The following is a 23,951-nucleotide window of genomic DNA, read 5'->3' as shown; positions in this document are numbered from 1 at the left end:
AGAGGTGTGTGACTCTGTGCTTAGATGTGTGAGTGGTTGATTCACTGGGTGTATCGGTTCAAGAGTGCATGTGCAAACAGCTGTATGGGTGGGCAAGGGTATGTATGCGTGTGTTGGTGAGTGAATGGATGTCTCAGTGGTACATGTCCAAGAAACTACATATGTAAAAGGCAGTGTATGTGAGAGTTGGACTATATAAATGTCTATACGTGAGAGTCGGTGATTGTGAGAAAGGCTGTATGGATGAGTGTGTACTTGTATCAGTGATTTTATAAGAGTAAGTATGCATTAGTATCTGTATGAATAAGTGAGGTGGTGTGTGTGTATAACTGTATAGGTGAGTAAACAGGAGTGTGATTGATTATTTGCATGACTGTCTAGGTGTGTGAGTAACTCCACGGATGAGTGGTGGTGTGTAAGTGTCTGTATAGGTGTATGAGTGAATATGATAGTGTTGTATTGATGAGTGACTGCATGTATGAGTGATTGTATGGGTGAATGAGTGGATGTGTGTGTAGACCTATGAATCAGTGAGTGCGTATGTAGTAACTGGTAATGGTGTGTCGATGGTTTCCAAAATGGTAGTCTGTATTTTACAGTGGGTGTATCAAATGTTATATTAGAGTGTGAGGAGGTGCATCAGATTTTCACGTGGATGATGTCATCAGTGATGTGATTTGAGATGTCATCAGTGATGTCATCAGTGATGACACTGACCATGTCATGAATGATGTAATATGTGACGTCATCAGCAGTGCATTGTGGGTACGCAAGTTATAGTTAGCTGAACTACCTATAACGGACGAATTTCTATGTTTTTGTACGAGTGAAATGTCCAACTAACTATAACGTCCCTGAAACCTGTGGTTTTTTCAGTGAATTTCTAAGGTTTTTTTAACGCTAATTTCTAACTGTAACGTGCCTGAAACCTATGGTTTTTTCAGTGAATTTCAGAGGTTTTTTAAAAGATAATTCTAACTATAATGTCCCTGAAACCTAAGGTTTTTTCAGTGAATTTCAAAGGTTTTTAAATGTAATTTCTAACTATAACATACCAGTCATGTTTCCAGAGTGGTGGAGAAAGGTGAGCGTGGCCTCTGAAATACCTCTTAGCAATCCCACTGTGTGGGATTTACTGAAGGTAACAGGAGGAGTTAGCCCTCAACGTAAACCTTGGGAGCCAACTACCCCTTTTATTACCACCAGTAAGTCCAACACAGCAGTATTGCTAACTTTTTATATCAGGCCCTGCCCCCTCCCTGCACCACGGTTCAAACACGCCCCCTAGCACGTTGTAAGTTGGGGGATTAAGTCCCCTTGAATCCTGAGGGTCCCTGGGGGCCTACTAGCCCACCAGGTACCGCCAGTAAGCACCACAGAGCTGCTTTGCAGAGAGGTGGTTTGAGGCCAAGCCCCTTTTTACACCTCTCTGCAACGCAACTCTGTTGCACTTACTGGAGGTACCTGGTGGGCTAGTTGGATCCCAGGGACCCGGTGAAAATAATGGGTGGACGCAGTCCACCAGCGTGTACCCCCGACTCATGCCCTGGGCATAGGTATTTTCCATTGGGAAGGCAGGGGTGTCTAGCTAGGGTGGAGCTCCTCCACTGGAGGGTGGAAGTGATGAAGGAGGCAGGCCTAAGCCACCACCAAAACCAGCAGCTGCCCACTGGTATCTAAATGAGCACTTTAGACTCATTATAACTCTCTAAATGGCATGCAACAACACCGCAGCGGTGGCAGAATTAACGTCATCATCCTCTGACCCCTGATAACACCACAGTGCTGACTCATTATGCCAGCCTTAGACCCCAAGAGTGTCTTATAATTGCTATTGAGCGGCTTTGAAAATGGCCAGAAGTGGGAACTACAGAAAATTAACAGGTCTGTTGAAGTTCTGTTTATTTCCTAGTCCTATTAATGTTTTCAAACCTCCTGAAACCAAGTGCAGTATCACTGGCTGGTTTCTGTGCAGCGCAGAGAGGAGGACAGTGTCACTGGCTTGTTTCTGTGCAGCGCAGAGAGGAGGACAGTGTCACTGGCTGGTTTCTGTGCAGCGCAGAGAGGAAGACAGAGTCACCGGCTCATTTCCGTGCAGCGCAGAGATGAGGACAGTGTCACCAATTGGTATCTGTGCAGCACATAGAAGATGGAAGTGGATGGCAGTGTCACCGGCTGGTTTCTGTGCAGTGCAGAGAGGACAGTGTCACTGGCTGGTTTCTATGCAGCACAGAGGGAAGGACAGTGTCACCAGCTCATTTCTGTGCAGCGCAGAGCGGAGGACAGTGTCACTGGCTGGTTTATGTGCAGCGCAGCGAGGAGGACAGAGTCCGTGGCTCATTTCTGTGCAGCGCAGAGACGACAATGTCTGCGACTGGTGTCTGTGCAGCGCAGGGAGGAGGACAATGTCACTGGCTGGTTTTTGTACTGTGCAGAGAGGAGGACAGTGTCACCGGCTAGTGTCTGTGCAGCATAGAGAGGAGGACAGTGTCACTGGCTAGTTTCTGTGCAGTGCTGGGAAGAGGACAGTGTCACCATCTGGTTTCTGTGCAGTGCTGGGAGGAGGACAGTGTCACTGGTTGGTTTCTGTGCAGCACAGATAGGTGGGTTCTGTGCAGTGCTGGGAAGAGGACAGTGTCGCTGGCTGGTTTCTGTATAACGCAGAGAGGAGGACAGTGTCCCTGGTTGGTTTCTGTGCAGCACAGAGAGGAGAACAGTGTCACTGTACTTTGCAGAGAGGAGGACTGTGTCCCTGGTTGGTTTCTGTGCAGTGCAGAGAGGAGGACTGTGTACTGTACTTTGCAGAGAGGAAGACAGTGTCCCTGGTTGGTTTCTGTGCAGTGCAGAGATATGGACAGTGTCGCTGGCTGGATTCTGTGCAGCACAGAGAGGAGGATGGTGTCCCTAGTTGGTTTCTGTGCAGTGCAGAGAGGAGGACAGTGTCACTGTACTTTGCAGAGAGGATGACAGTGTTACTGGCTGGTTTCTGTGCAGCCCATGGGAAGACTGGTGTCACAGGCGCTAACAGTGAAGGATGGTGTGTTTCCTGGTTGCTGTGCAGCTCCCAGCGCCTCATCGGACACTGTGTCGCTCAAGGCGCACATGTACTGCCCTGAATCTCCCATTTCACTGTTCTTCTTCCTCAGGTGAAAGGACTTTGTCGTCTTATTGTGGGGGGCACCAAAGCCCCTCTGCTCCTTCTCCCCGAGGTCCTGCAGCAGCAGTCGAGGGGCTTCACCCGGGGGCTGGAAGTACCAGAAGAGATAGGGGTACCCCGAAGCTTCATAGGTGCAGTTTATGAACAGGGGGCGTCCCTCCGACATAGACAGCTTCTCAGGAGACTGAGACACCGACTGCGCCCCACTCTTACCTGAAACAAAGAGTTAAAAGTATAAAAACAGAGCAGGACGTATTTATGCATTAATGCCCGGGGTGTTATCAGAGAGACAGACACAGAAAGAACAATACAAAGATAAAACCTGTCAACACATTGTTCATTTAGAGGCTCGAAGGACCCTTGAATGGTTGTCAATATTCATGGTTTTTAATTGTCACTTGAGGTCCAAATGGATACATATTTCCAACTCCATTTGTATATTTAAATAATAATAATTTTGTACAACAACAAACATCACATGGTGGCTGCAAATCACAAATTAAATGTTATTTACTACCATAAATCTGTTCATTTAAAGCACTTGAGACTGTTTAAAATCTGACTCTAAGGCAGGCAGATTATCCCACCACAGTATTTATAATAATGCGTGGGCTCCTGCTCTCTGCACAGATGAGCACACAGGAGCCTGCCAGGGCATCCCTGCAGCATGCGCATTACCCCACCAGACTATGTAGAAACATCTGAGAACTCTTATTTTCAGCTGCAGATGAAATCAGAGCAGCGGTGCAGGATATCAGGTGAAAGAAACACAATAAAACATGTTACACACAATAGAACATGTTACATACCCGACATCCCAAGTACAAAAAACACAATAGACCATGTTAGACACCTGACATCTCTGGACTCTGTTGGGAGAGCGGTGCAGAGTATCAGGTAAAATAAACATAATAGAACATGTTACACACAATAGAACATGTTACACACAATATAACATGTTACACACATGACGTCCCATGTAAAATAAACACAATACATTTTTACACACCTGACTCTTAGATAAAATGAACACAATAGAACCTGTTACACACAATAGGCCATGTTACACACATAGAACATGTTACACACAAAGAACATGTTACACACAATAGGCAATTTTACACACATAGAACATGTTACACACAAAGAACATGTTACGCACACTAGAACCTGTTACACACAATAGGCCATGTTACACACATAGAACATATTACACACAAAGAACATGTTACGCACACTAGAATCCGTTACACACAATATGCCATGTTACACACATAGAACATGATACACACAAAGAACATGTTACACACAATAGGCCATGTTACACACATAGAACATGATACACACAAAGAACATGTTACACACAATAGGCCATGTTACACACCTGTCACCAGGAGCAGGAGGGCCATGTACTGCAGAGGAGAAGACATCTCTGCAGGACGGAGCTGAGATCACAACTGAGCTCAGCCGCTCCCTGGCATCATGCCCAAGGGTGCCAGCAGCTGACTTCCTGCTGACGTCACAGCCCACACACTCAGTCACCAGGAGGAGGAGGTGTAATGCACCCTTAACCATCCACAGGGTGATAAATACACAACAGTCATAAGCATGTGTTAGGGTCTTTGTCCTCTGCTCTTAGCTGATGTGCCTGCTCTAAGCCTCAACACAAGCGGCAAGAAGCTGAACAGCAACGCTATTTGCGCTGCTAACAAAAGGAGAAACGTGGGAGTAACAGTCAGAGGCGCTCATGAAGCTAAAGGAAGACAACAGCGAAGGGGTAACAACAGAATGGTCTATAGGCACTGATAGTCAACCTCAGGTGGATGAAAGGTAGAGTAATCCCATCCATCTGTAATGTCCTGCCTGAAGGCAGAATGCAGGAGTCACACTGATACATTGTCCCACTTTTGCCTTACATTAGTACTCACTGACATACTGTCCTAATTCCATTGCCTTATCTCTCACTGACACACTGTCCTACTTTCACACTGCCATACCTCTCATTAGTTCATTATTCTACTTGCACACTCCTTTACCGTTCACTAACACACTATGGGCCTCATGTAGGTAGCCAAATACCGGTCGGTAACGGCCGATTTTCGGTAATTATACCATTACCGACCGGTATTTTGGCTATTGGTATGTAGGGGGACAAGTTTTGGCTTCGGAATTTACCGAATCGGTAAAATTACCGATTCGGTAATAATACCGAATCGGTAATGTTACCGAATCGGTAACTATTCCGAATCGGTAATTTTACCGATTCGGTAAATTCCGAAGCCAAAATCGAGATGTAGGGGGAGTGTGTGGGTGTGTTTTAGAGTCGGTATTTACCACCAACTTATAGTTGGTGGTAAATAATTAATGTATGTGTTTAAGCATTTTTACGCGCGTAGCAGTGTGCAATGTGGCATACATACATGCCCTTAGGGCATGTATGTGTGCCACATGTGCACACATGGCCGAATCAGGGGTGCAACAGGGTGTCAATGTGACACCCTGCCACCCTTTCATGTGTTCCCCCCATTACCGAATCGGTATTTACCGATTCGGTAATGAGGCATACCTTCCCATTAATGGGAAGGTATGTCTCATTACCGAATCGGTAAATACCGATTCGGTAATTACCGACTTGTAATGAATCGGTAAAAAATACCGACTCATTACCTACATACGAGTTACCACTTCTAAAATACCGATTCGGTATCGTTCGGTATTTTAGAAGTGGTAACTGGTATGCTACCTACATGAGGCCCTATATGTCTTACACTGCACCACCTTTCACTAACACACTGTCCTACTTGCACTGCCTTACCTCTCATTAACACTGTCCTACTTACCTTATTCAACCATCACTTACTTAGTGTCCTACTTGCACTACTTTACCTCTCATTAAAACAATCCTACTTGTACTGCCTTACCTCGCATTAACAAAATATACCACTTATGATAACTTACCTTTCATTGACACTGTCCTATGTGCACTACTTTACCTCACATTAACACTGTCCAACTTGCATTACCTTACCTCTCACAATCACACTGTTCTACTTACACTGTCTTACCTCTTATTAACACACTGTCCTATTTGCTCTATCTTCCTTCTCTTTAGCACACTATCCTACTTGCATTGCCTTACCTCTCATTAACACTGTCCTACTTGCATTACTGTACCATCCACTAACACACTGTCCTACTTACCTTATTAGTGTCCTATTTGCACTAGCTTACATATCACTAACACATGTTGTCCTACTTGCAATACCTTACCTCTCATTATCAAAATGTACTACTTATGATAACATACCTTTCATTAACACTGTCTCACTTGCATTACATTACCTCACACAACCACACTGTTCTACTTGCACTGTCTTACCTCTTATTAACACACTGTCCTACTTGCTCTATTTTCCTTCTCTTTAGCACACTGTCATACTTGCATTGCCTTACCTCTTATTAGCACATTGTTCTACTTTACTACCTTAACACACTGTCCTAATTGCCCTACCTTACCTCTCATTGGCACACTTTCCTACTTTCTCTACCTTACCTCCAATTAAAACACAGTCCTACTTGCACTCCCTTACCTCTCATTAACACACTGTCCTACTTGCTCTATCTTACCTCTCATTAACACACTGTCCTACTTGTACTACCTTATCTCTTCCTGAAACACTGCGTTACTTGCACTAACTTACCTCTCATTAACACTGTCCTACTTGCACTGACGTACCTCTAACTAACACATTGTTATCTTATGTTATTAAAATTTATTGTAAGCAGGGGGCGCTGCTTGGCCGCAAGCGAAGATGACCACTCTCGGCTGAGCTCCGCGTTTAGCGGTGATTAATCCTGCCATCTAGCAACAATCCGAATGCCTCTGCATGCGGAGCTCGTCCCCGATGGTGTGCGAGACAGTGGGAAGCGGTGCCTGGACGTACGATGGGAAAGTGGCATAAGGCCTAAGAATGTGTGAAGTGCCCCTTCTGCGTAATATGAGACAGCCGGGTGCTGTGAGGCGCCGTGGCCCAGAGACTTGAGCTGTGTGGTTAAAACTGACTGGACAGTCAATCCGCCAATACCCGGCAGCGACATGGACAGTGGGGATCCAGGGCCTTGGTCTAGGGTCCGGGGCTGAGGTTTGTCCCTCCTCACTGCCTATGAGATCCCGGGTGAACTAGGTGACGCTGCGCTGCTAGAAGCAGCAATGTAAAAGGGGCCCTGAACAATGTGAAGACGCAGGGTACCACTGGAGAGGCTACAGACTTCTGCCTCGACTTAGTGATGGCGGGATGAATGGAATGAGGCCCCAGCACCAGTCATAGGACGACATAGAGTGAGGCCCCCCGGCGGTCGAGGACTCGTCAAGAACTAGGGAATACAAGACAGCCCGGTGAGAGCAAGCCCCCAGAGTGCTGATACTCGAATCCCTGATGATCTGGACCTGAGGGGCAGTGTATGGACCTGGGAGCTGTGAGGTGGGTTTAGAGAAACACTGCTGAGAGAGGCGACATCAGACTTTGAGCCTCCAAACCTAAACTGGTGAAACCTAAAGGACAATCTGTGATGCAGTACAACAAAATGGACAGCGACACAATCCTGAAGCCCCGCTCACAGTGGGAAGTGAGGAAGCTGGGAAGCCCTCTTTGAAAAGCACCCTTGAGCCAAAGATAGAGACTGTAAAGATCGAGGTACATTTACTTCAAACAGACTTGTTCAAACTCAGAGATAAAGTCAAGACTGCCAAAACACAAATCACTCAAGTACAATCAGTGACAAAGCGGCTAGAGGGGCAAGTGCAGAAATTAACCCACCGCACCATGATGATGGCGGCCAAACTCGAAGACCAAGAGGTTAGGGCCAAACTGAATAACATCAAAGTGGTTGGGGTCCTGGAGGGGCTGGAGGGCCCTAGTGCTGTGCTCTTCATGGAGGACTTTATTGTGAACAGAGTGAAACCTATAGACTGTCCAAGTTCTTCTCCATCGAGAGGGCGCATCGGGCTCCTGTTCGCCGCCGAAGCCTGGGACCCCCCCCCAAGGACAATAATCTAAAAAATCCTAAACTACCATGATTGGAATGCCATCCTTCAAGCAGCCAGAGCCGCAGGAGAAATACCATCCAAAAATACTCAAATTAGATTCTTCCCAGACTTCACCTAACAGGTGGAGAAACTACACAGAAAGTTCAAGGAGGCAAAGAGGAAACTACATGAGAGGGAAAACAAGTATATGATGCTCTTTCCAACCAATCTCAAAGTTATCATAGACAGTAAGACATGGCACTTCACAAATCCGGAAGAGGTGTGGGAATGGCTGGAGGGGCAATATCCGGGATACCGAACTCAAACAAGAGGATCAAGACAGAACCAAGAGACCCCGACACCTTGTTGACACATGTAGGCTACTCAACAGGGTCCTGGAGGGGTGGGAATATTATTTAAGGCATTATTTTCATACACCTCAGTGACGCAGTGGTCCAACACATTGGGTAGATATGTGGTGGTAAGTGGCCAATGGGACCTTAGATCTCTGTTTGGTATACGCACCCCTGGGCCTACAAGGAGAAACTCTTGACTCGTTGGGTCCCTTGCTTCTGGCACTCCCAGAGGGCAGACTAATAATTGGGCTGATATGAATGAAATTGATTCGGGAGCCCTAGACACCCGTAGAGGCACGGTGGCGGAAGACGACTAGGCCCATTGGGCGAATTCCTCTGCTCATAGGGTCTCCGCGATATTTGGAGGCATCAACACCCTGGGGTCAAACAATCCACGCATGTCTCGGTGTCCCGTGGGAGCCTCTCTAGGCTGGACTACATTCTTACTCTTATTCAACCTGCTCAACCTTACCTCTAATTATCACTGTCCTACTTGCACTGCCTTACCTCTCAGTAACATACTGTATTACTTGAACTGCCTTATCTCTAACTAAATCAATGTCTTATTTGCACTGCCTTATCTCTCATTATCACACTGTCCTTCTTGCACTGTCTTACCTCTCATTAACACACTGTCCTACCTTAACAACATTATCTCTCATTAATACACTGTTCTACATGCACTAACTTATCTCTCATTATCACACTGTCGTTCCTGCACTCTGTTACCTCTCATTATAACACAGTCCTACCTTAACAACATTATCTCTCATTAATACACTGTTCTACATGCACTAACTTCCCACTCATTAACACTGTCCTGCTTGCACGAACTTCACACTCATTAACACTGTCCTACTTGCCCTGTATTATATTTCATTAACACTGTCCTATTTGCACTACCTTAACTTTCATTAACATTGTCCTACTTGCAGAACCTTACCTCTCATTACCACTGTCCTACTTGCACTACCTTCAGTGTACAAATTGGGGTGACCTAATCCTCTCGTCTGCTCTGATATGTACCTTAACCATGGAATATACAGAGCCCCCTCCAGAGCCATGCAGTCCAGTATAACAAGTTGATTCAGGGTGGAGACTGGGGAGGACCAAAATCCCATTAAAGGTGCAACTGCAAGGTAATCGGAAATGTATCCCACACCTAGCTCCTCATGCAGCGTAAAGGCGGGGATGCAGCTGGGACAGCGAGAAGCCTATGAAAAAAAATATTTTTCACCACCTGTATGCGATTTGGAAAAATTGGTTGCCAAGTCTAGTGAGCCCAAAAAATCTATAAAAGCATCTAAAAGTTTTTGGAGTCTTACACCTGTCCTGGCAAACAACACTGCATCATCTTCATACAGAAGTGCCATATGAGTTTAGCGCCAGCTCTCGGGATGGCTCTAATAGTAGCTGAGAGGATATCCCTTAGCTTAATAATGAAGAGCCTAAACAGTAGTGGGGCCAGGATACACCCCTGCCTGACCCCTTTTTTGACAGCCCAAGAAGCCGACACACAACCATCCTCATTATAGCTCACTGTTGCCCTGGTGTCATTATGGGCAGAGTGTAGACAAGCCACTAGATCCACCTCCAGATCCAGCTCCAAAAGAATTGAACATAGCTAAGCTCTATTAACGAGGTTGAAAGCTGATGTTAGGTCCATAAAGGCCATATACAGGGATCCCTTTTTTACTAATGTATATTTCCGCACCAACAAATGTAGGTTAATACACTGGTCTAGTGTCCCTTTCCTCTGTCTAAAGCCATACTGTAGATCTGAGACAATCTTAAACTTATCTAACCAAAAGGTAAGCCGATCCGGGACTACTTTCCCCATGATTTTTGCAGCCGAATCTAAAAGAGAAATTGGTCGATAACATGCCGGATCATCCCTCGAGCCCGTTTTGAAGACAGGTATAATAGTGGACATTGACCAAGAAGGGGTCTGCAGGAGTAGGCTGCATTAAACTCTTGTGTCAAGATCATGGCCCTGGTTAGGGAGTCTGCTCTATAAAAATCTGCTGGTACCCCGTCCGGGCCCAGCGCTTTCCCTCCAGCTATGGCCAGGATAGCTTTGTGTACCTCATCGATACTGAAATTCAATGGTGCACTATCTATGTCAGTGTCCCAGTGTGGGTCAGACCCCCTTACATCATCACCACTATACTTCCCTTCAAAGTGTACAGCACATCTTTCAGCAGCTATCGTAAATCTGTTTTAGTGTTTGTATATCTGAAAAGAAGGGGCTATTAACCACTTCCCAGAACTTTGTACTGTCTGTCAGCCCACTTCATGATCAAGGGCCTCCCAAGCCTTGGCCCTAATAATCTTCTTCCTATTTTGAATTGCGAATTTAAAGGCCCTCCTTGAAGATCTAACCAATACCTCATCCCTCAGGCATTGCTCAAGGGCATGGATTAGATTCCAATGAACCTACCGTACCTCTCATTAAAACTGTCCTACTTTCACTATCTTACCTCTCATTTACACTGTCCCACTTGCACTATCTGACCTCTCATTCACACTGTCCTACTTGCACTAGCTTACCTCTCATCATCACAATGTCTGGCTTCCTCTACCCTACTTCTCTGACAAACTGTCCTACTAATATTACTCCTCACTAACACACTGTCCTACTTGCACTACCTTACCTCTCCCAACACACTGTCCTTCTTGCACAAACCTACCTCTCATTAACACTGACCTACGTGCACTATCTTACCTCATTAACATATTGTCCTACTTGCACTACCTTATCTCTCAATAACACACTGTTCTATTTGCACCACTTTGCCTCCCATTAACACTGTGCTACTTGCACTACCTTACCTCACACTAACACACTGTACTTCTTGCACTACCGTTTCTCTCAACAACTCACTGTTCCATGTGCACTACCTTACCTCTCACTAGCACACTGTTCTACTTACAATACCTTGCCTTTCATTGATATAGCCCTACTTGCACTACCATACCTCTCACTAACACACTGTCCTACTTGCACTACCTTACCTCTCACTAACACACTGTCCTACTTACACTACTTTACATCTCACTAACACACTGTCCTACTTGCACTAACTTACCTCTCATTAACACTGTCCTACTTGCACTACCCTACCTCTCATTAGCACGGTTCTATTTGCACTACCTTACCTTTCATCAACACTTTCCTACGTGTGCAACCGTACCTCTCATTAACACTGTCCTACTTGCAATACCTTATCTCTCATTAACACACTGACTTAACTTGAACTAACTTACCTCTCATTAACACACTGTCCTACTTCCACTACCTTATCTTTCACTAACATAGTGGCTTATTTATTAGAGGCTTGCGCCACCGAAGCAGCATTTATTTTTATGCTCCGGTGGTGCAAACTTCTCAGTCTTATCGCCACTCTGTGTGGCTTTGCATGGCCTCCTAGATATGGAGTAAGACAAAGCTGCAAATGTTGCTGTCTTGCCTTACTCTTCGTCATGTAGGAGTACCATGGGTATTGCAGAGGGTTTTTCCACTCATCACCCACAGATGTCGATGCTGCCCCGGATTGATTGTGTAAACCTGGGGCAGCACCAAAACCTTATGCCTCCCCAGAGCAGGCTTAAGGAGGAGAAACATTTTTCTCCTTTCCATGTGTGTTACATTCAGCAGCACACATAGAAAGAGGAAAACTCCTCTAGGGGTGGTTTTGGGCAGGGAGGTGGCCCTTGCAGCACAAAAACTATCCTGCCTGCAGTGGAGGCACCCTTGCACTATGGAGTAAGAGTGCCTGCGTTAGTGCTTGGTAGCAAATTGTGTGCTAGCACAGGCGGGAAGGACAGGAAAGCAGAGTATTCTTTTCATATGGTGCATTCCTGTCCTTTCACATTGGCGTATGGCAGCGCAGCAAGAAGACTTGCAGCACTGCCCGGTGCCAGCCCCCCACAAATGTGGGCCACACTGTCCTATTTGCAGTACCTTAGCTCTCATTAGCTCACTGTCCTACTTGCACTACCTTACATCTCATTAACACAATACCCTACTTGATTGATTTTAAATTTATAACGTGCAGCGGTTACTCAAAGGCGTCAAGGCGCTATAGATCACCATCCGTAAAAAGACCACTAAAATTCCAGCTTCACAAAATAACTACAAGCAGAAGGACAAGTCTTGAGAGCCTTCCTAAAGGACAAGAGCTGAGAAATGGCCTTTCTGTTTTTTGGAAGGGTATTCCAAAGTTTACTGGCGGCCGTAGAAAATCCTCTGTTGCCCAATTTCTTACTTTTGATTCTCGGTACAGTGAGCTGTAGTTGAAGCGATGAATGAAGGGGTCTGCCTGGGATATACCAACCAAAAATGGTTTTTAATCTGGTTGGATATGGGATTCAAAGAGCCTTATGTACTATACAGAGGGAATTAAAGCTGAGGCGCTTATTAATAGTAAGCCAATGAATGGTCTCCAATCCCTTCACAACCCACTGCCCCCTAGGAATGTCCAGAACAAGTCTGGCCAGTGCATTCTGCACCACCTGGAGTGTGTCCCTTTATTCAAGTCCAGGTACAGTGAGTAATCAAGTCCCAACACTACCGGGGCAAGAGCAACCTGCCTATGGGCAGACTGCTGGATGAATGGGAAGATTTTCTTCAGCATTCTTATAGTCCAGGTGCAGGGTATAATTGTACGATTAATTTGGTCATTGAAGTTGAGTTTAGCGTCCATCAGTACTCCAAAGTTCTTGGCATTTTTACCCGGAGTAGGACAGGTTCCTCAGGAATGTGGTCAGCAACTGCTGTTCCAGCTTGATGCCCCTGGGCCAAAGATCATCACTTCCGTCTTTTCCCCATTAAGTTTTAGAAAGCTACATGACATCCATTCTGCCACTTAAGTCATGCAACATAATACGTTCTCTGCTACCAAGCATGAGTTTTTAGGGATTGACACCATGATCTGAGTGTCGTCTGCATACAACACTTCCTCCATTCCAAAGGAATGGATTATGGCCGCTAAGGGTGCCACACAAAGATTAAAAAGCTCGGGACTTAGGTATGTGCCCTGCGGCACTCCACAAGACAAGGAAAAGGCTTGTGAGTAGAAGTGCTGTAACTTCACCATTTGGGATCTTTCCCTAAGGAAAGAGGACATGAGGGCTAATGTTGATGAGAGATACCAAGACCTCGGAGTCTATCCAGCAGCAGCACAGGTGAGATGGTATCAAATGCTGCTGATAGATCCAAGAGTATCAGCACCACCCCCTGTCCCTCATCCACTAGATGCCTGATACAGTCCGTGGCTCAAAATTAAAGCAGTTTCTGTTCCATGATGCTTCCTAAAGCCAAACTCAGAATTATTGAACCAGTGTTGCTGTTCTGCAATCTCTATCAAATAAATATTAAGGTGCATCTCCAGAATCTTTGCAGGAACGGGAAGCAAAGAGATCGGACATGGTTCTTACAGTCCGTTATGTCCAGATTTGATTTTTTTAGGAGGGTCCTGATAATAGGCAGCTTGCAGCTCTGAGGGTAGGATCCAGATAGGTTCATGTTGTTTATTACCTTACAGATAGGGTCAGCTATACTATTAGCCACCATATGGAGGACAGGCTTCTAGAGGGGATCCCAAGTATGTTTTCAGGAGGTTATGTTCATCAATCTTGGGAGAGAGAGTAGGAAACACGGAGCGACATTTTGTCTCTTGGCTTTATCATGATAACGTCTCTTGGGATGTTAATAGGGGCCCACAAGCGGCGATTGACTGGGTAGTCGTAAAAGGAGTTGGGACAAAATCTGCATAAATATCCATAATCTTGGAATGGATGAAAGTTGCTAGCTGATTACAGAACACTTCTTTAGCGGAGGAGGCATTTTCAATTTTTGGGTGCAATACTTAGACTTTTCTTCAATTAATGTGAGTTCATATTCTTTAATGCTCATTTTATAGGAGAACCTTTCATGTTCATCTTGGGTCTTCCTCCACGCCCGCTAAACATCCTAAGCCAATCATGGTACTAGGGAGCAGATGGAGAGCACCTTTTATGTACAATTGCCTTCAGAGGGGCCAATTTATCGGCTGCACTCTCCAGCCATGTAGCAAAGGCCTCTGTCCCACTATCAGAGCCATCTAGGATTACACAGGATATACTTGTTAAAGTTCTGGCTAGTGCCTCAGCCGTGACCCCTTTCCAATTTCTAGATTTGCCCAGAAGGCGAGAAGTTTTATGGCTACCAAAAGAGGTAGAACATCAAAAGCAACTGCACTGTGATCAGACCAGCAGATAGGAATGTTTTTGTTGATAGGCCAATCTGGAATCATTAGTAAAAATCCCATCCAAAGTGTGGCCCACCTTATGGGTGGGAGCGGAAACCAGTTGTGACTGTCCAAGATTAGCAAGGACCTTTGAGAGGGTATTTGAATCTTGGTTGTCCATCTCCTCTAGGTGAAAGTTAAAGTCATCTAAGATGGGCATCCAACTCTCAGCTAGAAAAGGGTCTAGAAGGAAGTTGAGATTCCTGAGAAAAGCGGGTCTAGGACCTGGGGGCCGTTAGATCAGCAAAATTACCAAATGGACAGGTGATGAGTTTAAAGTGAAGAGCTTCACAAGTTTGAAGATTGAAGCCTGATTCTATCAGACATTTAAAGTGAGATTTAAAAACAATGGCCAGGGCTCTGCCCGTACGTCCGACCCTATCCACCCTCTGGGTGGAGTAGTTAGCCGGGATGGCGTCTACTAGATTGGGTCATGAAGCGTTATTGGCCCAGGTTTCGGCGATAAGGACCCAGTCCGGTTTAAAGATAGCAAACTCCACTTTATGTTTAATGAGGTAGCGAGCATTTACAAGAAAACAATTATAACTCGCTCCTTCACCAGGAATGGAGTTTCCAGGGTTATTGGTGGCTTTCCTAACCATATGCACCCTGGGAGAGCTTTTGCGTAGAGACACACAGTAACCACAAGAGGCACATATACATTGATGCTGCTCATATAGATTCTCAAAGGGAAAGGTAATACAGAAGAGGGACTTCCTGCTCTCTCTGAACTTGAGCAGGTTTTCTCTAGAGTACCCAAGTCTAGTTACCTGTTCACTATTAGAAAATCCAGGGTTCCGGGCACAGGGTGCAGTCCGGACGCACATGGGCGCAGATGGGCTTGCCTTTGGCCCGCCAGGGCATGCATCCGCTGCATGTCCGTGTACACATGTGACTTATAAGGGCGTGTCAAGTGAGAACACTAGACCACTAACTGCAGGGCACCCCCTCCCCGAGAAAGGAAGTGCTTCAGGAACCTGCTTCCTTCTGTACCAATAGAGCAGAACTGCTTGTGGCGGAACAGGGAAGCAGGAAACCCACGGAGAGAAGCGCAGGTGAGTAGGTCAGCCAAAGAAGGGTCGAGGCACACAAGTACTGCACTCATCAACATGGAGTGGTAAGACTAAAAATGGAATACACAGTGGTGCTATGAACCGGAGATGTGACCCTCCTACACCTCTAAAAGAGAATCGCTTCCCAGAACAGCCCTACACAAGAGTGGTTCAGAACTCAACTTGAAAATCATCTGTACATATAACTGACATTTTTAGTCCATGATACACAAATAGGAATGATAAGACAATGTCATCTAAATGAACAAATGTGAAAGTTGTTCCATCTTCCTAACAGTCTTTATTCGTCAGTTTTTCTTAAAATCAAAGCATGCAAATAGTAGCCAATGTGTTTCGTACACCTGGGACTTCTTCAGGGCTCAATATGCAAGTGGTCATCTCGCACATTCTTCATGTTGTAATTTAGAGCAAAGGAATGTGGTATATGAGTTATGCAGAGTACTGTTGCTCCAACAGAATAACAGTGTGGTGTCCGGCTCAGTAAAAAAAAACGTGAAGAAGTGAAATGAGCAGTTTAAAATAAAGTTGGGATAATTTCACATATTAAAATTAAGCACACATTAAAAATAGCAATCTGAACTACCTTACTTCTCAATAACACTGTCCTATGTCCTACTTGCACTACCTTACCTCTCATTAACACACTGCCTTACTTGAACTACCTTACCTCTCACTCACACAATGTCCTACTTGCTCTACCTTGCCTCTCGCAGACACACTGTCCTCAGTGCACTACTTTACCTCTCATTTACACACTTTCCAACCTGCATTCTATCCTACTAAATGCACCTAATGCTGCGCTGTTCCTTCAAAATGCGGAAACACAGAGGGTAATCTTTGAGAGCATTGGATCCAAAATTCTAGAATGTCCTGGAGTCCCAATTCAGAGCTGAACCTAAACGTCACCAGTACAGATAGCGCCTTAAGATCAAGCTCCTTAAAATATACTTTCCCTAAAAGTGGAACAGGATAATCAATTAAAAAATGTTGGTTATGATATTGGTGACGGGTCAGACATGAATGGACTCTATCGATTTAGCTACTATCCATTTTGTGATCTTTTTTTGAGAGCCCTGTGTCAATTCTGCACTACATAAAGTAGTACATGCCTGATGCTGGGCTATCATAAAGACACCCTACGTAGCTTTAAGAGACGTCATGAATCATGAGTAAGGCTACGCAACGCTAATCACTGCATTGCCTTACTCTGTACCCGGGGTGCGTCTCATGTGCGTTGCCTTGGGTTTTCCAATGCAACACCCATGGAATTTGATGCTGCCCCAGATTTAGAAAATCGGTACTCCTCCTGATGTGAGGTGTAATGCGGAGAAATATGTGTATTTCTCCTCTTTGTTAGGTTAAGCATCCAAGACTTGTTGTATACACTTTGTGGGCTACTGTCCTGCCCATGGCTTTGTCTTTGTTACTCAGATTGTCCTTCTAAAATTCTGGCTTGCTAGTGGTAAATCCTTCCCCTGTTTAACTCCGTTTTGTCTTTTGTTTCTTCCCACGGAACAGGGACCAAGTACTGTATCTTCACGTTTTGGATTTTTATTTGTTCTTTTGTGAGACAATTTATTTCTTTGTTTCCTGCTTTTGTTATTGTTTGCCTGTGTTTAGCTTCAGCACTCATAGCTGCTTGTGCTTTATTGAAGCTTTTGTCTCTTCCTTCTCCTCCCATGCCACTGCATGTCTGACCCCACCTACACTAAATTGTTCTTAGAAATGCTATTCTGCCATATTTCCATGTAGAGCATCAGCGAATGCCATTAACAAAGCTGCTCTGACAAACATAAGATGTACGCCTACTTTTGTATGACCTCATTGTTACCGAGGTTTAGTAGTAGTCCTCTGTGCAACAGATATGGGTTTCTATGCTTTGAATTGTTACACATTTTTAATCAAAAAAGTTACATTTTGAAATGGCATCCACGCCATTCACACCGCAGCCTGGCAGTTGATGCAGCTCTTTTGAGGTCTGCAGCAGCAGGAGTTTAGCCCTTGGAGACCAGCAGAAGTTCCTTCTTGCGATGACCACAGCACACTGCCTCTACTATGAAGGCTACAACTTCTTCCACCAGAGGATCATACTGGCCACCCTGAGTGAAAAGCCTATTAAGACTTGTGGTATCAGGGCCAAAGAGGAGAGCCCTGGTAACCGAGGTACAACAGCAGAGGCTGTATTGCACTGCAGAGGACATGGAGGGAGGTTCAATGTCTACCCATGTTGGGAGTCTCTGCTGTGTTAGTGTTGTTTATCCAAGGCAATTATTATATCAGTTACAGTATTTTTCCAGAGTTACTAGCTTGTAGAAACCTCGTGGACTAAGCAGAGAAACATGCTTCATGTGAGAAAGGAATATCGCTGATGTGCCGGGCATTAGATCCGCATACAACGGCGGAGGCCATAAGGTTCGAGTCTGTTTTTGTTGCACTCATACCAGTTAATTAAAATGTTGATTATTGGCATTTTTTAATATTTTGAAATATCTGAATAATGCAAAAGGTCTGCTGCTGTACTGGCACAAAAGAAACCTGGCAGGCAGTAATTTATCGTACCGTACATTGCTGCTCTTGTTGCTCCCCTTTGTCACTTTCCATGACGGGCAAACTTGCGTTTCTCTTTCAATTGTAAACAAGGACACATTGTCTTGAGGTCACTCGGGTATACTGGGCATATGTTGTGAACAGGTATCATTTGCACGCCATCGATGGTGTTTCCTGTCAAACCTCCATGTTATTATTTGCAGAATTGGGTAACCGATCCAAGGGGTTACTCATGTATTAAAGTTAGTTATTCCTTTATTCTCCCACAAGACTTGTTCAAAATGGCACAATGCAGCAATTTGTTGGAGCAGCCTGTGCTGGTCTAGCTCCATAGTATGTGTTCACCTTATTAAAGGACTTGGAAGGTAGCATGGGTGGTATGAGGACATGAACTGCCATATATATGTCATATACAACCCTAAATGATGATTTTTTTTTTAACGGCACCTTGTGTTGTCACTAATAATGTCATTTTGCATTGGCTTCTTGGGCTCACAGGTGACAGGGCTATGCGCAGGAGCCCCTGAACAGGAGCTGCTGCTGTTAAAGGGAGTGCTTGAACCCACGTTACACATGTTGCCGCTTGTCAGGGAGGCACTTCTTAGCTCTCTTTACACCGAATTGTCATAAACTGCCTGTTGGTTGATCAACAATTTCCTACTCAACAAATCAGATTTCTTTAATGAGACACTCAGCCTACAACTGGCACACATGTTGGGAAGATGTCAGTGCGCATGACTGTTTGGCCGGCCTGAGACAGACGGCCCAAACCGTCATGTGCACTGACAGCAGGGCTCACCTGAGGAGAAATGACTGATAGATATATCCTGCGACCTGTTCTCAAAAAATGACTAAAACCGATCCAGCGCCTGTCCACAAATGCGACTTCTCTGAGCCATTGAAAAACTGAGTGAGATATTGTGTTCAACGCTGAGGACTGATCTAAAAGAATCAACACTGCGTTCTGACCTTTGTCCTAAGTAAGTTTACTCGTTTCGGAGACTTCCAGTAATGATGTCTCAGTGGAAGGTCGAGGCCTAAAACCAGATTGAGAGAGGTGGAAACTGACAGACTTTACAAGGAAATTCATTGACTGATCATTGACCAATTTTTCCAGCATCTCAACTGGGACGGGAAGCAGAGAGATGGGTTTCAAATTGGGCACATTTTTTGTTCTGCAGTAGTTTTTTTTAGTAACGATTTGATCACAGTCAGATTCCATGGCTCTTGTACCAAAGAAAAAGGGGTAGAAAGATTCAGAATGTTGTCAATAACAGAATTAATAACTTCAGTAGTTTTCTTAAGCACTATGGGAGGCCAGGGGTCAATCAGGGAGCCTGATTTACAGAGCAGAAGGCCTCACTCTGATTGCTGGAGAGAAATGTGCTGGAAAACGGCTAAAGAAGACTTAGGTGGCAGAAAGTCCTGTCCTGGACGTGGGACGGTGGGGAGATGGAGGTCCTATCAAGACTATTATTAAAACGTGTCTGGATCGTGTGGATTTTTTTACAGAATAATAAGAAAAATTATTAAAGAGTATGAGTATGAAGGGAATCTCTTTCAGAGGCTTTGGGATGAAGAAATCACTTAGCAATATTAACATTTTCTTTAGCTCACTATTCGCCTCTTTAATCAAAGTAGGATACTTCTTCAGAGCACCTCTGCATATAAGTCTGTTATCTCCGCTGTATTGAGACCTCCACTTTCATTCAAACTGTTTACAAATAAGCTTTTCTTTAGCTAGGTGAGCTTTGAACTGTGTAAACCAATGAAGGTTCTTTGGTAGGTATGTTCTATTTGTGAGTTCGGATGTTGAAAGTAATTTTTTGATACTGTTGTTTTTTTGTAAATGTGTTGTTAAAATGAAGTTAAACCATTATGTTACTAAACAGCTAGCCTCAAACCTTTTTGTAAAATATGTCTATCTATACATCTTTTTTACACTTTTTTACACTTTGTCATTTGTATTCATGACTACTGATGTTGTTGCTACCTCCAGTGTTGCTCTGAAGGAGAAAAATGCATTTTTGATGTAGTTATTCCGACAAGTGACTACAAAGGGGAAAATTAATATCTTACTAAATTACTTCACCAAAACCAAAAACTTGACCCTGGTTCCGGGCAGGTCGCTACCCATGCCGCACAGCTCCACCTGATTATGCCCATGTTCCCGCCCTCGCTGCTGCCGCGAGTTTGCGCTGTCAGTCCTCTGGTTCTACTCTCTCTGTTTTTTTTCCCCCATTGCCTGTTTCTGCCTGTTCGGCCTGTCTACCGTTTTTTCCACTTATTTTTACTTTTTTTCACCTTTCCCTGCTCTTTTTCTATGATTTTTCTGCTACTTCCCCTTTCCGCTGCTGTGTCCCCTGTAGCCACGCCCCCCTCGCTCGCCCATTTGATCCCACACCCGTCTCCCAGCTGCTCCTCCCTCCCACCTCCCCTTCTTAATGGCGGCTACTGTGCCATGAAGAAAGCGACCCTTGATCCTGGTTCCGGGCAGGCCGCTCCCCACGCCGCACAGCTCCACCTGATTGTGCCCGTGTTCCCACCCTCACTGGTGCCGCGAGTTCGCGCCGTCAGTCCTCTGGTTCTACTCTCTCAGTTTTTTCCCCATTGCCTGTTTCTACCTGTTCGGCCTGTCTGTCGTTATTTCCACTTTTTTCGCCTTTCCCTGCTCTTTTCCTGTGATTTTTCAGCCACTTCTGCTTCCCGCTGCTGCATCCCCTGCGGCCCAGCTCCCCTCGCTCGCCCATTCTATCCCACACCCGCCTCCCAGCTGCTCCTCCCTACCACCTCCCCTTCTTAATGGTGGCCGTGCGCAGCGGGTGCGCCGCTGGCGCGCAGGCAAGCCTGTCTGCGCCCATCCGCGCCTGGACCATGCCCAGCGCCAGACCCCCTGGCCCACACAAGTGTCACAACTCTGGGACCTACTCGGACGTCACCTTCCTGACGGAGACCTGGCTGAACCCATCCTCGGTGCCAGACATTGCCATAGCCATCCCTGATGGCTACAAGAGCACCCGCAGGAACCACATCAACAAACAAGGAGGAATTGCCATCGTCCACAGGATCACCCTCAGAATTACGACCAGCAACGAAGACACCCTCAGCACTGCTGAACACCTGCACTTCCAGATCCACATCGATCCCAACATCACCCTCGTCTACAGACCCTCCGGACCCCGACTACTGTTCAGTGACTCCATCACCGACGTCGTCAGCACGCATGCCCTTGCTTCCACAGACTACATCCTCCTCGAAGACCTGAATTTCCACCTAAGAACGCCAATGACACCAACTCCACCACCCTGCTCGACAACCTCGCCAACCTCGGGATCAAACAGCTCTTCACAACACCCACCCACTCCGCCAGACACACGCTAGACCCCATCTTTTTAATCAGCAACCACGTCACCTTCAGCCACACCACCGAACTCCACTGGACCGACCACCGCTGCATCCACTTCTCTTTCAAGAAACACACCACGCACAACCATCCGCAATGAATCCCCCACCGCAGCTGGAACAAGGTCACCAAAGGCCAGCTAATAACCACCCTCGCCCGAGACTCACCAACCAACCCCACCGACACAGCCGCCCTCAACTTCAGGCAATGGATCGACGACAGGACCAACTCTCTCATGCCCCGATTGCGAAACCCTCAAACAGACATACTGACAGGAGGGCTATCTGGTTCACCACCGACCTCCAGGCATCCAAGCAGACTTGCCGAAGACTCGAGAAGAAGTGGAGCCACGAACAGACACAGGACAACCACGCAGCCCTCAAGAACGCCAGCCGCTAGTACCACCAACTCATTCGAACCGCCAAAAGGACCTCCTTCAAGAAACGCATCAACAACAACGTGCACAACAGCAAAGAGCTCTTCAACATCATGAAAGAACTCGCCAACCCCAGCTCCAACGACATCCTGCCGTCGCAAGACCTCTGCGACTCCCTAGCCACCTTCTTCCACTGCAGGATTGCAGACATCCATGACAGCTTCAATACTCAGACCCCCCCGACAGCCGCCGACACTTCAAACTCACCGCCCCCCCAACCACACCGGCCTCCTGCTCTCCTGGAACCATGTCAACGATGACAACACCATCAAAATCATGAACACCATCCACTCCGGCTCACCATCAGACACCTGCCCCCACCATATCTTCAACAAAGCAAGCTTCATCATCACACCCCAACTCCGGAAGATCATCAACAGCTCCTTGGAGACCGCCACCTTCCCGGAGAGCTGGAAACGCGCAGAGATCAACGCCCTACTCAAGAAACCCAAGGCCAGTGGCGTCACTAGAGGGATGCGGGGGGTGCGGACTGCACCGGGTGACACCATCACATGGGGTGACACCGTCAGTCCCCGCCCACACTTTCAAAGCTCCTTTTCCAGCTTTTCGATAATCTATTAAGCCGCGAGAAAGTTACATGTGTGATCTCGTTCTGCCTGCGAATTACGGCCAGCTGGTAACAGTTTCTACATGCCAGTCTTATATAATTAGGCCCAGAAATAATTTGATCTGTATTTTTTTTCAAATACTAAATCTGTGACTGCATTACTATGAAAGAACAAGCTGTGCTGTGCAACTACTGTATAATTAAAGAAAATGTGTGGCTGTTAGTTACTCATGGCGACAGCAAACGTTGAACTGTTAAAGCCTGCTTAGTAATAAATAGTGCAATATGCTTCACACTTCGGCAGGAAGAGAAGGCACGTCATCGGATAATGACTTATTCACAAACACAACTCTCAAGACGCATCACTGTGGCGAAAGAGTGGGTGTGTGAAGGAATAAACGTCCATTTGTATCCGGTTCACATCTTTCTAATTAGGCATTTCCTTGAAAGATTCATAACTGAGCTATGTGACGGAGGAAAACAAACTACATATAGGGACGCACGCTGGATGGACTTGCATTGTCAGCAGGGACTTTTAGCAGCCAGAAGAACAGGAAGCAAATATGCTCAAAATGTACGCCCCTCGAATTCTCGTGCTATGTCGACGGATAAATGTCACTGTTGCAGTTTGTGTCTGCATTTATTTCAGCAAAAAGTCGAACTTCTTCGTCGAGTATTGCATGATCCTCATTCATGAATGGAATGAAAAGGAGGAGGAGTCACGAAAATGTTCGCCTTCCTACCCATAAGTGAAGGAGGAATTAATTGTAACATTTTGCACCTATGATATATGCTACAAATTGATATGTCATATGAATGATGTGTTTGGTCTTTAAAAGGAAAAATAATGGAAGAGAGAACCTGCACGTAGTTACAGAGGTGTGGAACTTAAGTAAACAGCTATTATGGTGTATGCATATGTTTACCTGTCTGTATGTGTATGGGAACTCTACTCTTCTTAACTGCTAATTATGTGAGAAAGCTTTAGCATTTTCTTCTATAAACTCGCAATTGGGATTGTTTTAGAAAACAGCTCGGTAATCATTATGTTGCAGTGGAATATGCACCGGGTGCCCAAGTCGTGAGGGGGTGACA

The 23,951-nt window shown here is 45.6% G+C and overlaps 1 protein-coding gene across 1 annotated transcript in view; it reads right to left on the bottom strand.

Moving 5' to 3' along the window:
- Nucleotides 1-842: 842 nt before the first annotated feature.
- The window catches only part of LOC146859489 (uncharacterized), a 69,923-nt gene continuing 46,814 nt past the window's right edge, over nt 843-23,951 (bottom strand). Inside the window, exon 6 of the mRNA XM_085647171.1 lies at nt 843-3,370. Coding sequence (XP_085503297.1) covers nt 2,973-3,370 — 398 coding nt within the window. The 3' untranslated portion in view covers nt 843-2,972. The remainder of the gene's footprint in view (nt 3,371-23,951) is intronic.

This window comes from Triturus cristatus, chromosome 3_2, assembly GCF_964204655.1.
Source record: "Triturus cristatus chromosome 3_2, aTriCri1.1, whole genome shotgun sequence".
Lineage (NCBI taxonomy): Eukaryota > Metazoa > Chordata > Amphibia > Caudata > Salamandridae > Triturus > Triturus cristatus.
This window is presented reverse-complemented; position numbering and strand designations above follow the sequence as displayed.